Consider the following 20,402-nt stretch of genomic DNA (forward strand, 5'->3'; position numbering starts at 1 on the left):
CAGTGTTTGTGTATGGGGTGGGCAGTGTGTGTGTATGGGGGAGCTATTGTGTGGTGTGGGGTCTGTGGGGGTAGGAGGGCAAATTAATAAATATATACTTTTTTTAAATGAAAAATAAAAATGATGTCTGCTTACATTTCCTGCAATCCCTTGTGGTCCTAGTGGGGTAGCCCTGGTGGTGACAGTGAACTCTAGCAGCCCCAGGAGCCTCTATAGTTCACTCTCGCGAGATTCGGAGCATTGCCGTGGTAACCATGGCAATGCTCTGAGCTCACGAGAGGAGAACCTGCAGAGCCGCCAGGGGAGAGCACAGTTCCTGGTGTTATCATCATAGCCCCGGGATAATAACTTGCGGCTCCCCTGTGTGCCCTGGAGTGGCACACAGTTTGGGAACCACTGGGCTAGCCATTTATGGCACCTACAAGCTTGAGCCTTGGATTCAAGGTGCATTCCTTCACAACTCTTTACAGGAAATGTTTAGGAAGGCTGTGTAAGTTACATGCAGGGAGGTGTGACTGGGAAGTGATTTAACTCCTCAATGGCAGGGAATTGAGCAGTGTGACTACAGAGGCATGATCTATACACCAAAACTGCTTCATTAAATGAAAGTTGATTTGGTGCCGTTAATGTCAAAGGGTGTTTTCTATCTCCTGGGTCAAGATACAAATCTAGGTCTCAAAGGGATTTAATTGGTTCCTATGTGGTTGCAACATGTACAACATTTTCATCTTTGCCCCTGACCGCTGTGGCCTCCCCTTGTGTAGTAGAATTAGCATTGACACGTCATTTGTCCTTTTATGTAAGGGATATGAACGGGGAGATATGTCTTGAAATGATTGGATGTGGATGGTCAAAACTGAGGCGGGAATCTATCTGCATTCAAATGTAGCTATTTCAGTAAGTGTTGGGAAACACAATTGTAAGGATTTAAAAGAAATATATGTATTCTATTTCTAGCCTGATGATATGGTAGACTCATTAATTTACTTAACCCCCTCTTAACTAGAAATAAGTCCTTACCATAGTTACAGATATAAAAACACAAACAAGCAAGGAAGAGAAAAGCTAATGCATGCTTGTGAATATTTTGAGCTAGTAAATTACTTAGTTACATAGTTACAAAGGTTGAAAAGAGACATGTGTCCATTAAGTTCAGCCTTTCTCACATCTGTTTTTTGCTGTTGATCCAAAAGAAGGAAAAAAAAAACATTTTAAAGCAGTTCCAAATTTGCAACAAACTAGGAATACAAATCCTTGTTGACCCCAAAATAGCAGTCAGATTTATCTTTGGATCAAGAAACTATTACCGTACAGTTGAAAAATTATATAATTGAATATATATTTTTTTGCAAATATGCATTTAGTAGCTGTTTTAACATCTGTACAGACTCTGATAAAACTACTTCGTCGGGCAGAGAATTCCATATCCTAATTGTCCTTACAGTTAAAAAAAAACTTTCCTTTGCCTTAGACTAAATCTTCTTTCTTCCAGTCTAAACGCATGACCTTGTGTCCTATGTATAGTACTGTTTGTGAATAGATTTCCACACGTTGGTTTGTATTGGCCCCGGATATATTTGTATAATGTTATCATATCCCCTCTGAGGCAACGTTTTTCTAAACTAAATAGATTTACATATGTTAACCTTTCTTCATAGCTAAAATGTTCCATTCATTTTATTAATTTTTTAGCCTGCCTCTGCACTTTTTCTAGTGCCATAATATCCTTCTTTAGAACAGGTGCCCAGGTGCATATTCAAGATGTGGTCTTAACAGTGATTTATAAAGAGGCAAATTTATATTCTCATCCCAAGAATTAATGCCCTTTTGATGCATGACAATACCTTACTGGCCTTAGCCACTGCTGATTGACATTGCACATTGTTGCATAGTTTGTTGTCTATAACAATTCCAAAATCCTTTTTGTATGTTGTTATACCTAATTCACTACCATTTAGGATATAAGTTGCTTGTGCATTCTTTACCCCGAAGTGCATAACTTTGCATTTTTCTACATTAAATTGCATCTGCCATTTGAGTTCCCAGGCCCGCAAGTCTATCTAAATCCCTATGCAGCAAAGTAATACCTTGCTCACATTGTATTACTTTACAGAGGTTTGTGTCATCTGCAAACACTGAAACGTGACTTTCAATGCTTTTTTCAAGATCATCTATAAACATGTTAAATAGAACAGAACCTTGAGGGACACCACTTACCACCTCTGTCCAGCTTGAAAATGTACCATTAATGACAACTTTCTGTTCTGTTTTTTTAAGCCAATGTTCTACCCAAGAACAAGAATTTTCATCTAGACCAATTTCTTTGAGTTTGAACACTAATCTATTGTGTGGAACTTTATCAAATGCCTTGGCAAAATCCAAATAGATCACATCCACTGCATCACCCTGATGTATACTTCTACTTCTTCGTAGAATGCAATTAAATTAGTTTGACATGACCTATGCTTCATAAAACCATGCAGATATTTGCTGATAACCAAGTTCTTCTCAATGAATTCTTGAATATTATACTTTAATAACCTTTCAAATACTTTCCTAGCCACAGACGTTAAGCTCACAAGTCTATAATTTTCAGGAAAGGAATTTGAACCCTTTTTGAATATAAGAACTAACTTTTCATGAAGCCACTGGAACATTAACACTTAAAAAATAAAAACATGTTTTCTTATGGCAATATCACTTTAAATTAGGAAATATCTCTAATAAAGACACTTTATGTTCTCCAGTACCCTTCCAGGAATCTCCTTCTTATGCTGTCCATCGTAGAGAAGGAGGAAAAGCTCTCTCCGTACCCCATGTTCTTCTTCGTGCCAACAGTGACAATAGCCTTTCACTGCCTGACTGGATGGTCTTCTCATCTTCCACTGCCAACACTGTCACTCTGCAGGGACAAAAGGCCTCAGGGGGAACTTTACGCAGCTCCAGTAGCCCACGTGGGGCTCGAAGTAGATCACCTTCAAGGGGTCGTCATACAGAAGAATCCAAGAAACAGCCACGTGGGCGTCCCAGGTATTCTTTATTCCAGTCCATGACCTGAATTCACCATAAACATTGTTTTGGGAGTGGACCATCAATGAAACAGGAAAAAAGAGGAATTGTTATAACATAACCCTTTGTAGTTTGCACTGGAACCAAGTGTACTCATTGCAATGTGTTTTTTTTTTTTGTTTTGTTTTTTACAAATATTCCCATATTCAACGATTAGGTGCTGAGCTGCTCACAAAAGGCACTTAGAGCAAAAAACTGTCTTTAGTTTTTCTTTATTCTCTCAGCCACTTACCTAAACCAATCCAAATCTTATCTAACTGTATTTCTCTAAATGGTGGAATGTAGAGCAAGGTGTTGAGATCAAAAGTTGTAACAATGTAAGATCGCATTCCATTTGTAACTTCTCAGGATTGCACTCAGTAGAAGCAGGACAAAGTGTAGAACAATAATTTCATACAAAGAACTTGGTTTGTAACAAGTTCCATACCGGGATATGTAACAGAGAAACACATTTAAAGGGACTCTATAGACACCCTGACCACTTCATCAATAAAGTACTAGACAGCGACTAGAGGTGGAATTAACCTTCCAAGGTAACCCTGCAATAATTACAATTGCAGGGTTAAGGGGCCTACAGTGAGCTGAAGTGGTTTGGGTGCCTATAGTGTCCCTTTAACATATACCTCCCTTTGATTTTGTGGCTGTCTTCTTATGCACATTATAATTATTGTTTAATGGGTAGTCTCATTATTTTTCTTCTTAATCATAAACTTCCACTTCCTTATGATGTTGTTTATTTCATCGTGACTTTGATCAACATGAGTTTTTTTTTGGACGAAATTCGATTTGGAACTTAACAAACTGCACATGTCTACTTATTTTTATCCAGATGATTATTTATTATATTATTTGAATTGCCTATTCTCTTGCACTGTAATCTGAGTTTTTATTTCAAATGACTAATTAGGGAGAAACAGTGGTGCAAAATACTATATGTTGTGCAAAATATACTTCAATGCGCATGTTTTGCGAAAGCAGCAACTCCACAATAGTGAAATAAAAAAAGCACAAATATTATTTCAGTGCAGCAACCATACAGATATTGACATATATCAGATTAGAAAAATAAAAGAAACAACGGTGCAAAACAAAATATTCGCAGGTGTAATATGTGCAAATATACTTATATATCCCCTATATTGAACATGAAAACCTAAAAACAACAAACACAAAAAAGCATAGTGCAAAACTGGGTAATCTATCAATAATAATACAAACTGAAATCAGTACAGGACTCACAAAAATAAAGTGGTTGTACCACTCATAACTATCCCACTCAGGAAGGATCAGCCTTTTGTGAGCGCCTGGATTACCGCTTTGCAACTTTGCTCGAAGAAGCTCCAAGAGGCGGAGCGAAACATGTCCATGTCACATGTATGTAAGGGGAACGGGTGCGGACATAGAGAAGGGAGAAGGGTCTCTGTGGCAAGGTCCACAGTCCTTGGGCAGGAGGCTAGCTATCACGCTCCTCCAGGAGCTCGTGGCATAGGCACATTTGCCACATCACACCCCAGGGCAGTACTGGAAACAGGAGATCATTCAATACGGTGGTCGAAAAGACAAGCAAACTCTTAGCTAATTCGGAGTAATATTGGAGCTAACAGAAACTGTGTATTTTACTTGCAGAAGCTCTAAATGCCTGTATTTCTAACTATTTTTAACTGACTATCGAAAGGAAAGTTGCAAGTGGTAACTCAGGCTGGTGGTGAGTCATTCCAAGCAATACATATTTGGATCCAGCGCACACAAGGGGCTGATCCTTCCTTAGTGGGATAGTTATAAGATGTACTTTACTCACTCTATGAGTATTATGATTTCAGTTTAATATCATTTACATAGTGCCCAGTTTTGCACTATGCTTTGTTGTGTTCTCAAGTTCAAGATAGAGGATAACCCTGAAAGATATTTTGTGCGTGAGAACCAGAATGGATAACATAATATCTCAGAAGGATGTTTAGGCCATCATTACATTCCAATCTATCTCTCACTGTTTTCTTTGGTTAGTTCCAGCGGTTCCACTAAGGAGCCTTCTGGCAGCGGAACAGTAAATCACCGCATGAAACGGAAGCTGTATTCGGCAGTCCCAGGGCGTACATTTGTTGCCATCAAACCCTATCAGTCCCAAGGAGAAGGTGAAATATCCCTCAGCAAAGGAGAAAAAGTCAAAGGTAACTAAGATGATTGCTTCGTCATTGGAAATACGTTTTGGAAAGTGCAAGAACTGTCTACCTGGTTGAAGAACTTGTTAAAAAAGTGTACTGTATGATATCTGTTTAATTGTTCTTCTGGAGGTAGAGTCTGCCAGGCCCGAATAGCAAATTATACCAAAACATATTTGTACAGACTTTTTTTTTTCCAATAAAACCTTAAAGGGAACTTTAGCGGACCATGGTTACAGATATATACAATGATATATTTATAAGGGCCTTCTACACTCATAATTTAAGATTCACTCCTCAGATATAATAGTTTACCCATCCACGTACACCCATGGAGGCTAATTGTGGGGGGCACTCTCTGCTCATTTACAGGAAAGAGCTGAATAAGATATCATACCTCAGACCATGACCAACACCCCAGATGTTGTGGATGACATCTCCCCTGATGCTTTGCCAGCATTATAGCTGTAAGAGCATTATGGGAGATGAAGTCCACAACATCTGGAGTTCAGAAGGTTGCCTACCCTTGCTTTAAGGAACAACCCTGTTAGTCAAGAAGAGCAGACTAGTAAATGTAACTTCGTCTGGACACTGATTCCATCAATTAACCCTGTTGGTAACTCATCCATGATGATACCATTGGAAGTCTGTTTAACAAATGTAGATGCTTAGTCATTGGAAAGGAACTGAGATATTTTGTATGTCGTTTTTAGCACAAAAACATCATATGGGGCTTTATAAATAGTCAGAAATGAATCACGATCTATATTTATCTATATCCCTTTTTCTTCTTTAAGAATGAATTCACAAAGAGAATTCATGGGTAAAATTGTATCTGATTGAAGGGCACAGTGAGAGAGCACCCACTTGAAAACTGTGACACTCTGCTAAAACAATAGAGGATAAGCACACACCTGTAGGTACTTGACTTGAGTGAGGAGAGCGTCAATATATACCATGCTAAAGTGCTGTACAACACTGACCCCTAGTGGAATAATTCAGTAATTGTCATCTTTCAAACTCATAAAATTCTTCAAACTAATTGGTATGAGTGAAAATTTGCATTTTAATGAACAACAGTCTCCGAGATCAGCATGCGCAGCATGTGTTCTTCATATTTAAGGGTGCATTGGGGAAATCAGGGATTTACATCTGGCTGTGGCTGGTATTTCTAGCCAGTAAAAAAAGCTGAATCATGGCATGGATTTTAGACTGCCCAGATTTTAATAAAAGGTTCTATTTGTTTTTAGATTATGTAAAATCTATTATTGTATATAATTGTATATAATAAAATAATACAGGTCTACCTGCATAATATTCTCCCTGCTGCAGTGCATCACTGTTATTCGGCTATTTCATGCAGAGATCTGTCTGAGTACATCTGTCTGATTACAGAGAAAATAAAAAAAAAATACTAAAAACACAATGAAATGCACAGACTGGAAGGAGAATATATAAAGATGAAAAGGTTTGTTTGTGATTTACCGGAGAAGAGTTTGGAAACCCAGTCTCATTATATCTACGACATTATATTTACATAAAAAATGTATGAAACATTTGAAACAGCAAGAGGTCTAGGTCATATTCACACTCCAGTTCACCATATATACACTATGTGCACATTCACCATTATATGAGGATATTATTATTATTATTATTATTATTACTGGTATTTATACAGCGCCAGCATATTCTGTAGAGCTTTAAAATATTATCAAACAATAAATGAGACAATTACAAAAACTTACAGGAACATTAGGTTGAAGAGGGCCCTGCTCAAACTAGCTTACAGTCTATAGGCGGTGGGTCAAAAAACCTAACTGGACAGGAGACAGCAATCAAATAAGGTGGAGTGAAGCAGAGCTGGAGAAGAGAATAGAGTGCTGCCCTTTAGGAGAGAGCAAGGGCCAGGTGTGTGAGGTAGAGGCCATAAGCTTTTCTAAAGAGATGGGTTTTGAGCAGGGCCGATTCAAAGATTTTTAGCTACACAGGCAAAGTAGCATTTTGCTGCCCCCTCCCCCCCCCCCAAAAAAAACCCACAGGGGTTGAGACCACCTCATTCCTGGTGGAAAGGGGCTGTAGATGGGGACACAGGGGCTCTAGAAGGGGGTCAGAAGCTGTGGTGGGGTATAGGAAATGTACAAAGGGGAAAAGGTCTGTGGGGGGGCAGGGGCTGTATAGGGACACACACACAGGAGCTGTAGAGTTGAGGGACACAGGGGCTGTAGAGTTGAGGGACACAGGGGCTGTAGAGGGGAGAGGACACAGGGGCTGTAGAGGGGGGACACAGGGGCTGTAGAGAAGGGTGACACAGTGGCTGTAGAGGTGGGAACACAGGGGCTGTAGAGGGGGGCACAGGGGCTGTAGAGTGGGCTTAGAGAGGGCAAGGGCTGTAAAGAGGTGAATAGGGGCTATAGAAGTGGAGTAGGGGTGTAAAAGGGGGGACATTGGCTGTAGAATGGGAGCATGGGTTGTAGAGTGGGGTGTATGGGCTGTAGAGTAAGGGGTATGGGCTGTAGAGTGGGAGGTATGGGCTGCAGAGAGGAGGATATGGGGGGACAAGGGCTGTGGTGGGGGACACATGGGCTATAGAAGGGTTATTGCAGGGGCAATAGGAAGGGTGGGCACGGGCTGTAGAAGGGGTAGGAAGGGACTGTAAAAGAGGCACAGATGCTACAGAAGGGGTGGGTAGGGGCTATAGAAAGGGGAACAGGGGCTGTAGAGGGGGCAGGGGCGAAAGAGGGGTGGGCAGGGGCTATAGCAAGGGGAACATGGACTTGAGAGGGGACATAGGGGCTATAGAATTGGTTGGCAGGGGCTGTAGAGAGGGGCATGGGCGAAGAAAAAAAAATCCCCCTGAGTCTTACCTGAGCCTGGAGCAGAAGCCTGCAGCCAGGACAGAGCAGCCAGGAGAGTCGGCCGGCCTCTTCTGATGATGTCAGGAGCAGGGGGCGTGACTTTCACTGCTCTTCTCTAATCTGCTGGGGAGTCCATAGACATAGGATACATAGACGCCGCACGTCTATGGAATTCTGTGCTGAGCGGCGAGAAATGCGGCTGCCATCTTGGACCGGTTGCCGCTCTACTGAAGCTATTGAAGAACACTTGGAAAGCCCATCTCACTAAAGGTAAGTGAAGGACCTGGGGCACTTAAAGCCCTTAATGCCCCCACCCCTTAATACCCCTACCACATGCCATTAATGCCCCTACCCCTACCCCTAATCCTTAATACACATCTGGAGCCCTAATTTTAAATGATTGAAGATTAGGGGAGAGCTTGATGGTCGTAGGCAGGCTATTCCAAAGGAAAGGTGCCACCCGCGAGAAGTCCAGCAAGTGTGAGTTGGCCGTACGGGTGCGAGCAGCGGACAGGAGAAGGTCACGGGCAGAGCGGAGAGACCGAGAAGGGGCATACCTGCGGATCAGTGAACAGAAATAAGAGGGAATTATTCAATGCGTTATTGGTATGGGTTAGTACTTTGAATTGACTCCTATAGGATACAGGAAGCCAATGTAATGACTGACAGAGGGGTGAGGTGTGATAGGTGTGAGAGTACTGGCTAGTCTGGCTGCAGCATTCATTACAGACTGTAGCGGGGCAATACGGCTTCTGGGAAGACTTGTTAGGAGAGTAACAATAATCCATGTGAGAGATTACTAGAGCATGAACAAGCTCCTTAGTAGCATTTTGTGAATATGTGTGAACTGCCAGTCTTAGTCACTGGAGTAGGAATCAGCAAAAATGCAAAGCAAATCAAAAGTGAATTTCAAAATTTAGGCCAAAAAAACAGCCAAACTGAAAACATATCTGGCTTAGAGATTATTTTTCCAATTTGACTATTGTGTCCTAAAATGTATAATAACTGAAAACATTTGTAGATTCCTTCCTGTACATACACATATACAGTGTATATTTGTACACAAGAATGTGAACTCAGATCCATGTCTCCCAACCGTCCTGATTTCGGCAGGACATTTATGATTGTAGGATCCTGTCCTGTCATCCCGACTTAGTTTGCTGATTTCCCACTTGTGAGGCACTAGGAACCTTCAGAGATCAGCCAGCCCGAAGGATGGACAGGCAGCCTGACATGTATTCATGCAAGGTTGACCTGCAAATCATTTGGACAAACCTGCCTCCTTTCTAATGATTGCATCACTGGTCCACCACTTTGGTCCACCCCTTTTCTTCTCTTCTACTGGCATCTCGATTCACTGGACTCTGGAGTTGGATATAAAGGCAGACCCTTATTTGCAAACATATCTGTACTTGTGTCATGCATGCACAGACTAATGCAAATATATACAGTTTTTACATGTACAAAGTCACACTCATAATATATCCAAACACACTTTGCATCTGTTTTCTAACCAGAAAACTCCTATTGCTCTTCCTCGGGGGTCATGAAGATTTGGCAATAGCTGTTGAACTTACTGTGCTCTTCTTACCAATAAGCATGTGAGTCATCTGACCCCAGCCCTTGGACATACTAAAGGGCAACTATCACCATATTTTTACATCTCGTTTGTAAAGATTGTTATATTTCATTAACCCCTTAAGGACACAAGACATGTGTGACATGTCATGATTCCCTTTTATTCCAGAAGTTTGGTCCTTAAGGGGTTAAAAAAAAATTTAAATCATGTATATTGATTTATTTATTTTTGTGAAAATGTCAATTTTTTTTTTTTTTGTTTTTAAATCTGGTTGAACAGTCAAGTTTCCAATGTATGCCTTTGGTGATCTGCAATAGTGATGGTGAATAGTGATCACCATTATATGATACATGACTTTGGATATTAAAATAACTGCGAAGCAACATAAATAAAAAGTATAAAGGACACAGTTAAAATAATAGTTTAGAACTAAAATGTGCTGCCATTGTGTTTCAGTGATTTTGATAAAGTGTCACAGATCACCAGTTGTTCGTGAAGCTCACCAGATGGCCACCTGATATTATCTCAGGGGCCAACAAAATTATTACGTACACAGCTTTCATATATAGTCTAATAGTATGAGACACAACTGAAGCCCAAAAGTCTAACAATGGAGGCTTATAAATTGGAATGGTGGAGCAAAATCCCAAAAATCTGCTCAGAGAAGCCAACTGTATATTGAATGGAAAAGTCGCACTCACTTTCTCAGCTGAAATAAAATAATCCCAGATGAATGTGTTCTCTGCACAGCAATATTCTGGCAAATAGCATTGAAGTGAGGCATAAAACAGATTCTAAGGCAGTCCAGGGGGACACAAACTTGGAGCCGATCTGTCCCCTGAGGGTGCAAGATATTCATATGTTCATGGATGTGCTATCAGTTCTTTGGCAGTTTAGTCGTTCGGTCTAGAGGATATTTCAACAGATGCTTGTCATGCTGAGCCGAACAGGGCAATATCAGGCTTCAGTAATCTCAAACATTTCTTTCAGGCCAAGAAAGATTAAGTCTTCTCAACGAGTCCAGAGGGATTGCTCCAAGATAGAAAAAAATATATATAGAAATATTGCTAGCTCATGAACTGTGTTATTATTTGGTTAGCAATGTGGCTTGATGAACATGTTAGACCCATGTTTCTCAAAGTGGTAGAGCTATTAAGAATGGCTCGGGAAAAAATAATCAATCGCTTTGGGGTCAATGGTAAGTCAATGATAAGTCTGCCGAAACTCCTGCTTAGATTTAGCATTGCCGGTTGTCACATCATCTCTTTACTTGGCAAATGGTTGGGTGGAAAATTAGGAATCGGAACCTTTAATTATGACATCTCCAGCAGAGGGAGTGGGCGTAGTGTGTCAGGGTATCCTTAAGGTTTTCTCATATCTCTTAAAAGGAGTTTCACAAAAACATCAAGGACTCTCTAGACTCCTAATACCATAGCTAGGACATTAAGATGTAGTGATTATGTTTTTTCAAGTGATGATTTGAGAACAAATTGAAGATGTAATCTTCTAAACAATCTTTGCAATAATTTGAGTTTATTGTTTCTGGGAACTTATTTTTTTAGACACTGTATCTTATGAAACATGTAATAAATTACTTTCATGTTTTTTGAGTGTTTGTTTGCTCTTCATCATAGTAGATAAATGACTCCTTCAACTAGATCACGGCTGCCTAATAGGGAGATCCCCAAACATTGTAGAACTACAACTCCCATGATGATTTGCATGCCTTTAGAATGCTTTTAGAATAACAAAGTATTGTGAAAGTTGTAGTCCTACAACAACTATGGATCTACCTATTGGGCAGCCCTGAACTAGATGATTGTGGCTAAACTTGCATACTACCAACAGGCGATTAAGAGTGATCTATGTGTGTAGGATATGCCGCGCCATACATTTGCTTTATTGCAGAGTTTTATAACAAGTGTATAATATATATATATATACAGAATTCATAGTATACATAGAAAGTATAAATTATATATAAAGGTGAACTGTGTATTATAATAAAATGTTGTTCTTCAGTAGTACTGGGACAACCATAGTAAACCACTAAGACATTGCAGTCATTTTGGAATGTCTCCAGAATCCAGATACATTGTTATTTTCCTTCTTCGGCTTTAAATATATTTTGTATTCCATACTTTCTTAAAATCAGGGTTAGGCTAGTGTTATGGCTAAAGTAAGGGCTAGTGCTAAGGTTCCATTAATCTTAGAGCAGTATTAGAACATACACATCCAAGTGTACCTGAGATAGGTGAGTAGATCATTGTTGATCTTGTTCATAATGGTGTCCTTCTATATTCTTTTAACGTTCAATTCCTGTGCTCTACAGTTTTAACCGTGGGAGAAGGAGGATTCTGGGAAGGAAATGCCAAAGGTCGCACAGGATGGTTCCCTTCAGACTGTGTGGAGGAAATAGCCACAAAACCCCAGGAAGGAAAACAAGGTACCATGTACAGTAGTTCTCATTACAAACATATTACCCTTCGATGTGAGTTATTAACTAACTAATGATCTGGAGTAAATGTATACTGAGAACATTTCAGTAGTTGCATGGATTATAACAACAGGAAACAGCTGAGACAAAGATGTTCAGTCATAAAATGTGAATGTCTTCATGGGGTTTCTAGATCTCAAGGACCTTCTTGTCGTTCCGAAATGAGAAACTAAATTTTTCCAATAGTAATAACAAAAACGGGAAGGATACTTTGTAATAGAGAAGAACTAAATGTTACAAATTTTCCTTTACAATTACCAAAAATTATTATGTTTGCAAAATGTACCCATATAAATAACCAATTACAAAAAGAAGAATCCTGCTTTAAGGTTTATCCACTAAACCCCGACTTTGACCGAGTATCTCCTAACTCTCTCCTTTAACTCAACAGGTCAACAGTTCTTCTTTATCAGAGAATGAGCAACCCTGATTAAAATTGCATTGATCACTCACCTGAGTATCTTAGAGATGGGAATCCTAACGCTAATTAGCCTTTACTTATTATATCTTCCTTGAAAATGCATACATCCAGAACTCAGACTGTCAGAATTAGGTATTTTGTGAAAGTATAGCCAAACAGCAATAAAAAGCATAAAAAGCATTGTGGTTGAAAAAGCACTGTGGGAGATGTAGTCCACAACATCTGGAGTGCCGAAGATTGCCTACCTTGTTCAATGGGTTCCTAAAAGTTTATTAAAATGTCACAAGGAGGAATGCCATGCCTTCAGCAGCCAGGATGAAAGAGTGAAATACTCTAAAATGTTAGTAAAACTATTCCCCAGTACTATATTGTGATATATAAAGAATAAAACATATTGCTTTCAAAGGTTAACAATTGGGCGCTTACATAACAGAATCTGAGTGAGCGGTAATAGAGTGCACAGGTCTGAGCAGTATTTTAGCTGTTCCTAGAACTGCACTCTTCTGGACAGATGTCCCACCTCAAATGTGTTGAAGCCACTCCCCTAACTTGGGAGTCACAGCTCTGAGTGCTCTTATGACAACTGGTACTTCTACTGCCTTCACTTTCCACATCCGTTCTAGCTCTTCTCTCAGTCCTTGGTATTTCTCCGCCTTCTCATGTTCCTTCTTGCTGATGTTATAAGACTACATAGGACTACATAAGCAAACATCCACCATGCACCATGAGGAGAAAAAAAAATAAATATATACAAATATATATATATAGTAGAAATTGCTCAGTACAGGTTTACTTTGGGCATGATGGCTTGTCAGTCTAGCAATTGCAGTTTCATGACCGTTGGAGAACTACCAACGTTGGCTTTGTTCATTCTGCAGGATATGAGTGTCCTAACCAGATACATATATGGAATATGAGTAGAATCAGAATGGATTTCAGTTATGCCATGAGAAAATCTGTTTCTTAAGAAACCACAACTAATGTTTCTTAGAAGAGACAATTTTAAGGAGCCCTGTTATCCACACCCAAGTGAACAACACACAGTGATTTATCATATCATAGGAAATAACATTCGATTAATGCATCCATGTGTTGACTAACTTTGAGCTTTTGTCTAATGATGCAATCTGTAAATAAAAATATAATTTGACACATACATTTAATAGCAAATTTAGCTACCAAAATGCTGAGATCAGATTCCATCTTTATATGTACCTATATCATGTTTGCAATCCACTCACACTTTAACACAAGATATTGATTTTTGGTTAGATCATTTTTTAACAGATCGCCTGGCACCCCGACTTGGTACCTCCGTTAATGGATGCTCCTAGCGCTTCCTGAGGACTCCAAGCACTCTGGCAGACACCATAATCACCGAATCTGAGAAGCATATGAATCCTCTCAAGCCTCTGAATGCTGTAGACAGTTGAATAGGGACCATACGAATAGGTTTGCACTCCTAGCAGTCAAACTGGAACAGCATACAATAAATCCTCCCCCAATAATGAGACGACACTTCACTTTGAGGGTTAAACAGGAACTCTGGACTGGCTCATCCAGCCTGGCTTTTATTTCCATCTCACACATACAGGCCACACCCAGGGGGAGGCATAAAATGACCAATAGTATCACAGGTGCAACCCACACATCCCCTCCCCTTAGTGTGACACATAATCCCATTATGCATACAGTTTAAAATATACTTTTTACACAACTTTCATAAATCTAAAACCATACATCACATTTACATAAAAATACATATCCACAATCAATCCATTCAGGGGAACAACATATTAAAAAATGGCATGGATCAGACCAGGGGTTCAAAAGTTAGTAAAGTATCTTTTAAAACCCCTAGCTTTCCAGCTCAGACCGGTTTTTACAGAGCCTTCTCTGTGCTGGAGAAGTAATCCAATTATCTCCAGCACAGAGACAGACTCCATTAACCACATGGTTACAGAAAGACATAAAACACTTTAAAATACAGAAAGTTACTTTTTATCCATAACACACAGACATTTCACATATCCCCAGATAGCTGGGATCTGAGCGCCCAAAACTACCGAATAGTGCGCAGATCCTATTCACACAGTACAATTGCCATGGAGCTAAAGTCTTTCCCATAGTCTTTCATTATATGAATAGGCTCCATGGTATAGCTATCTGGGTTAACACATTCACATAAAGTCTGGTCCATAGTCCAAAGGCAAGAGGCGGGCAAGCAGCCCCCTCCAAGGTCGGTTCCGCCACACATTTAATGATTGCAGCTTGCACATCCATGCCATGCTATTCGTTGTATGATACTGAGCTGGATATATTTCAGACCATCTCATCTTGGGCCAAACCTTTTCAGTGTAACCTTAGAACATGGAAAGCTGCCTGGTCAGGTATAAGGTATTAAGAAAGTATTTCGATACTTAATTTAAGGACCTTTGGGAGACAGGACAATTATGGGAGGTGGATAAGATGATTAGGGACAAATAATTTTACGAATAGCAGGAAGGAAGTATAAGGAACCGCAGGTTCTATTATTAGAGATAATCCTATGTGTAATTGAAGTCCTACAATAGCTGTGATAGCTTGCCTTTTTCAAGTGTCAGGAATGTGGTCTCATGCAGCCTGTGTTCTAGTTAAGGGTGGGCTGACCCTGGATAAATATTCTTACAGACAAACATGAATTGTCAGAATTTTTGGCAATCAATAAATCATCCAGATTCCACAACTCTAGACGCCATACGGAAAAATCAGAAAACAGACAAAATGGGCAATGAATAAGCCGTTTAGTTTGTTTTGTGAATCAGAGTTTCGTCCGTGACACCAGAAGAAGGGTTAGTTTGTCATGATGGACAAGATGACTGCTCAATGATGTGGGCTGTATCTTCTGCCCAACTGATTTTATTTCATGATCAAGTGAGAAGTGACAAATAGAGGGAAAAAACAAGTAGTTAAAACCTATATATTTCCACTTTTCTTGCAGAGACTTTGACCTCAGCTATTAAGGGAGATAAATCACCAGTGATTGTGTGTTTTACTATTGCGGTGCCTGAGTGGGAGTGGGAGTGAGAGCCTGTGTCATTTATTATTGATTCTAGTGGAAGACTGGTGAGGTGGTGTGCCTAGCCATGACCAGTGCCACGTACACCATATTTGATAACTGATTTAGAGTACTACTGTTATAGAATTATTTTTATTGATTTGTAATTGTGGTTGTATTTGTTGTGAAAGACAGACAATTTGATTTGCGGTGTGCTTCAGTGACAGTGCTTGTGCTTTGCAGATTGCAATACAGTGTATAGCTGCCGTGTAATGCACGAGCTACTGAACGCTGCCTGTTTTCCATACATTTTTTGTATAAAGAAAATACTTTTTTTCTGTGTGTAGGCCAGTTTGCTACAACAGCTGTAGTAGTGATACATGCAGGGTTAAGCATCCTTAAAGGTAACATACTTTTTTTTTAACTTCTTGTGAGAGGCAGTTGATTTGATTTGCAGTTGAATTGTGCTTCAGTGCCATTGCTTGTACATTGTAAATTGCAATACAGTGTTTGACAGTATACTGCAAAAGCGAACACTGCACTAAGTGTGGAGGTTCTGCTTTGTTTTAACTCTTTGTAGAAAGACACACCATTTTGTCACGCGTGTTCATTCCATTGTGCTGCTGCAGCAATGATAGTGTTGAAGGCAAGGTACAGCACTATTGAAGAAGAATCCTTTTTTGTGTGTGTGTGCTATAGAAGTGTGCAGGCATTGTGCAGTGCAGTTTATAATCCTGAATTCAAACATAATAAAGTTACAGTAGTAATAAACTCACCAAGCAGCAACCCATTTTTCAATATAAACATCTATTTAGGCTTAGACAGCTGTCGATCGCGCAAAATTCGGACAAATTGCAAGTCAAGAGAAACAGAATGCACAAATTAAATTACTCTCGCTGCTCTGGCTGTTCCCCATTTTTTTTTTTTAAGATACTTTACTTTGTTGTTGTTGTCTCTCCCTGCCTGGCTCAGTCATGTGGAGTGACAATGCCTGCTACCTTGGCAAATCCAAATTGCAGTCAAATCTTTTTTCCTAAATTCATCAAATAAAATTCTAAAAATGTGTTGGAGGTGTTTGCAATGTTTTCAAATGTCTTTCATTGTAGTAGTTTCACCCTGCCTGGCCGAGCCTTGCGTTGTGGCCATGCCTGTTACCTCTGCAGGTGCAGATTGTCTTCAAATTCAAATCTTTTTGATAACATTTCTAAAATCTAAAAAAAAAATTGCCAGCAAATAAAAAAAAATGAAGTAAAATAAAATCTAATTAAATTATCCCTGCTGCTGATTTTTAAAATGTATTTTATTGTAGCGGTTCCATGCTGAGCCCTGCAGACATAGTTGGTGTTCGCTGATAGGGTGCTGTTTTTTTGCCCACTCTGAATGTCACTTACGCTAAAGACTATATATGCAGGAAAATATCTTCTCTTTTTTGTTTATTTTTTCTTTATCCCCTTTTTTCAAATTAAAAATCACTCCTGTTGCTGCTTTTACACGTTTTTCACTAATATGCAAGATTGTGAAAGGGAAAACAATCCTCATGAAACAAGATCCTATTGTTTAGTTTAGTTTTTTTTTTTTTTACTATTGATTAAATAATATAATTAAGACAACTCACAACCAACATTGAAAAAAATGCCCGATATCGTGCAGCCATTACGTTAGGCAATACAGTATTTAGCCATTTTTTTGCATTCCAGTAAACTAATAGGTACACTTTTGCTCTATTTAGGTTTGTTAAAATCTTAATTCGTGAAACGATGGCTTGATGAAAATTTGTCTGAACTGACACACCATGTTGATAAATTACAGTTCATTCAAACCATTTTTTTTTAATTTAACAAATTGATTCAAACAAACCAAATACACTTACCTGACTTAGATTTGTAGATATGTTAAAGTTTTTCTTTCGAACGTCCACACTCAGTGCTGTTCTAGTTTAGTGGTTAATGATGTTTGTAGAAATACGAAGTGCAGACAGCTCGGTACAGTTGAATGTCTAGTCCTGTTTCCACATAGCAATAAATCACTTCCATATTTGGTCACAGTAATCATGTTTGCCTAGTAAATGTGTTCAGGTTCATAAAAGTGAAAGATCACATACAGTTCTTCGCTTTTACTGCCACCTAGTGGACATCTGTGTAAACTTCACCTGCACCTGCCTAGTCTCTCATGTTAGAACTACGTGTTACATTCAAAATAACACTTTTCACTTATATATGGCCCCCTTACGGAAAAATAACATAAAATATCCTGAGCCACTAAGTATCATTGCCCATCTTATCACAGATTTTACTTAGTTGCCTGTTAGTAAGAGATTTGTTCGTATAGATTTTATGTATTTTGGGTAGACCGTTCAATCATTATTATTACTTAATTATTTGGATAGAACCAACAAATTCTGCATTGCTATATAGGAAATACAGGGAATGGTGAAACTTAAGGGAAAATATAAATACACAAAAATAAGTCTTGCGCTCAAACTCCCACTGCTCCTGGGCGGCAGCAATGACCATTGTACACATCAGCACCAATACATAGAATTAAAATCCAAAAGAATAAAGTTACCTACGCTCTTTCCCAAATCCCTATGTATAGTTAAACAAATGGAGGTTATTTAGTTACTCCAATGGCCATTAGATGCAAGCACACCTGCCACGTCAAGGCAAACCTCGTGTAGTAGCACTTAGACGGAAAAACTGGATAACTCAAAATAGGTAGGGTTTAATCAATAGAAACCAACTTGCAGTGAATTTAAAAACAAATTTCAAGATTCAGAGTTCAGACCATAGTAGCTGATTTTGGTAAGTTTGTAGAAGTCCATCACAGTTACAGCTTAGATATTGTAGATCGTATGGATCCTACCTGACTGGCCATGCAGAAGAGCTGGCAATGTGTGAGAGACTTTCACTCCTCCCTGCTGCAGCTGGCTGCCACTTCTGTCTGTATGCCAGCCTTTAGCAGCCACCTAGGTAATTGTCTGTCCAAGCCCCCAAACAAAAACTCAGAGGAGGAAAAAATGAAATGTGTCAGGTGCTGCACTGCCGACCCCAAGTGCAGCGGCCCACTGGGAAATTCCCTGGTATCCCGGTGGCCCAGCTCACTCTGTATGATTGACAAATAGTTAAGCAGATTAAAATGACAATATCGCATCTAGTAATTTGTGTACTAGGAATTTGTCACTTAATTAATTCACTTGTGAACATCATAACTCTTTCATCTTCCAACTGGTCTAATTGTTTAGCTACTTAGGTATTCCTGTGTTGTTGTTGTTTTTTTACAATCTTAATTTTTTTGTGCGATTTGATAATTACAAGCTATATATACTTAAACCATTTAGCATTTCAGCAAGTGCATATGAGTACATAAACGGTACAAGATGTCACATGAAATATCAGGAGCCCAGCACATTTTTTTGAAATAAAATAAACAAAGGTTTACATAGTATGGTATATAATAACTGTAGATCACAAAACAAAGATATATGTGAAACACATGCTAGCTGACACTATGCCATTGTCTGAGAATAGGAGGGTTTAGGTGGGAATAGCTGGCATGAAACATAGCCACTGGGATCACATATACAGAAAAGCTTTGCAGGGATGATATGATTTGACAGCTTGTCACAGTGCCAAGATTCAGCCTATGCCAGCTAGGTAGATGTCTTCAGGATCAGTCGATCTCCAAAGTGGGAATAGAAGCAGGACAATTGGATAGTGCAGGTGAGTATTTTGCGAAACGCTGTAGAGGATCTCCTCTGGCCCCAGGCCTGTGGAAGGGCCAGCATTATGAGACCATTGACTTGGGTGCCTGCTATTGCCAAGTCTCTCCACTTCCAGGGTAGACCGAGGATTGAGGTGTTCAACGCTATTTCCGGTGGGTGATCCCCCTTTTGTGTGGCAGCACCTCGATGGGCTCTCAGACCGGGCGGTCAGACAACAGAACGAGTAGGCACTTGTGAGTTAGGTTCGCCCACAGGGGATGCGTTCCGCAGCGTCAGCGTGCTCCTTTCGGTTCCCTTACCTTGCTTAGGCAGGAGTAGGTCATACACGCTGCTGAATTCTCAGCCAAAAGTCCTGAAAGACAGCATCCAGCTGCAACAAGATAGTTTTCAGGGAGCAGCAGTGAGAGGAACATTTGCTTTGTGCATCTGGTGCTAAGGCAACCACCATCTTGAATAATCAGTATAGGTGACGTGCCACCAGATTCCGTGCCGCTGTTGGAAGCAAGAGGAAAGTGCAATAAGGACAGCCAAAGGTCGACCAGTGGGGACGAGGATAACGCCCATTAGTCCAGAGGGGGGGGGGGTAAGAGTAGCTTGGGCGTGAGGAGATAGGCTGCCTCTCCCCAGCTTTGTTCTCAGTAGGCCAATGCAGCGTTGCATAGGATCCCAGGGTATTATAGCCTCAAGCAAGGTCCTAATGTGTTCATTTGGGGATCCCTGTCATAAGAAGTGCTCATTAGACATGTGCAATAGGGAAATATTTGTTTCGTATGAATGATTTCGGACTAAATACAAATATCATTAGTTAATCCCGAATTTCATCAGCAAATCATTCGTTTTCAAACAAAATTCGGTACAAAATAATTTGTTTTTGTCCATAAGAAAATTCGAAAAAAAAGCAAGGAGGGAGCCGGCAGCGCTACCAGCTCCCTCCTTGTAATAGAAACCATTCTCAACCCCACCCACCTACATTAAAACCTATGGGGGTCACTATGATCCCCATATTAATAAAAGGGAGGTTAAATCCCCTACTCTCGGTATGTTGCCTAAACAGCGAGCAG

At 39.8% G+C, this 20,402-nt stretch overlaps 1 protein-coding gene across 1 annotated transcript in view; it reads left to right on the plus strand.

Moving 5' to 3' along the window:
* The window catches only part of SHANK1 (SH3 and multiple ankyrin repeat domains 1), a 317,095-nt gene that overhangs the window by 79,730 nt on the left and 216,963 nt on the right, over nt 1–20,402 (plus strand). The window contains exons 10-12 of the mRNA XM_063435485.1: nt 2,748–3,030; nt 5,074–5,237; nt 11,998–12,111. Coding sequence (XP_063291555.1) covers nt 2,748–3,030; nt 5,074–5,237; nt 11,998–12,111 — 561 coding nt within the window. The remainder of the gene's footprint in view (nt 1–2,747; nt 3,031–5,073; nt 5,238–11,997; nt 12,112–20,402) is intronic.

The sequence above is a fragment of the Pelobates fuscus genome, chromosome 11 (genome assembly GCF_036172605.1).
Source record: "Pelobates fuscus isolate aPelFus1 chromosome 11, aPelFus1.pri, whole genome shotgun sequence".
NCBI classification, from domain to species: domain Eukaryota; kingdom Metazoa; phylum Chordata; class Amphibia; order Anura; family Pelobatidae; genus Pelobates; species Pelobates fuscus.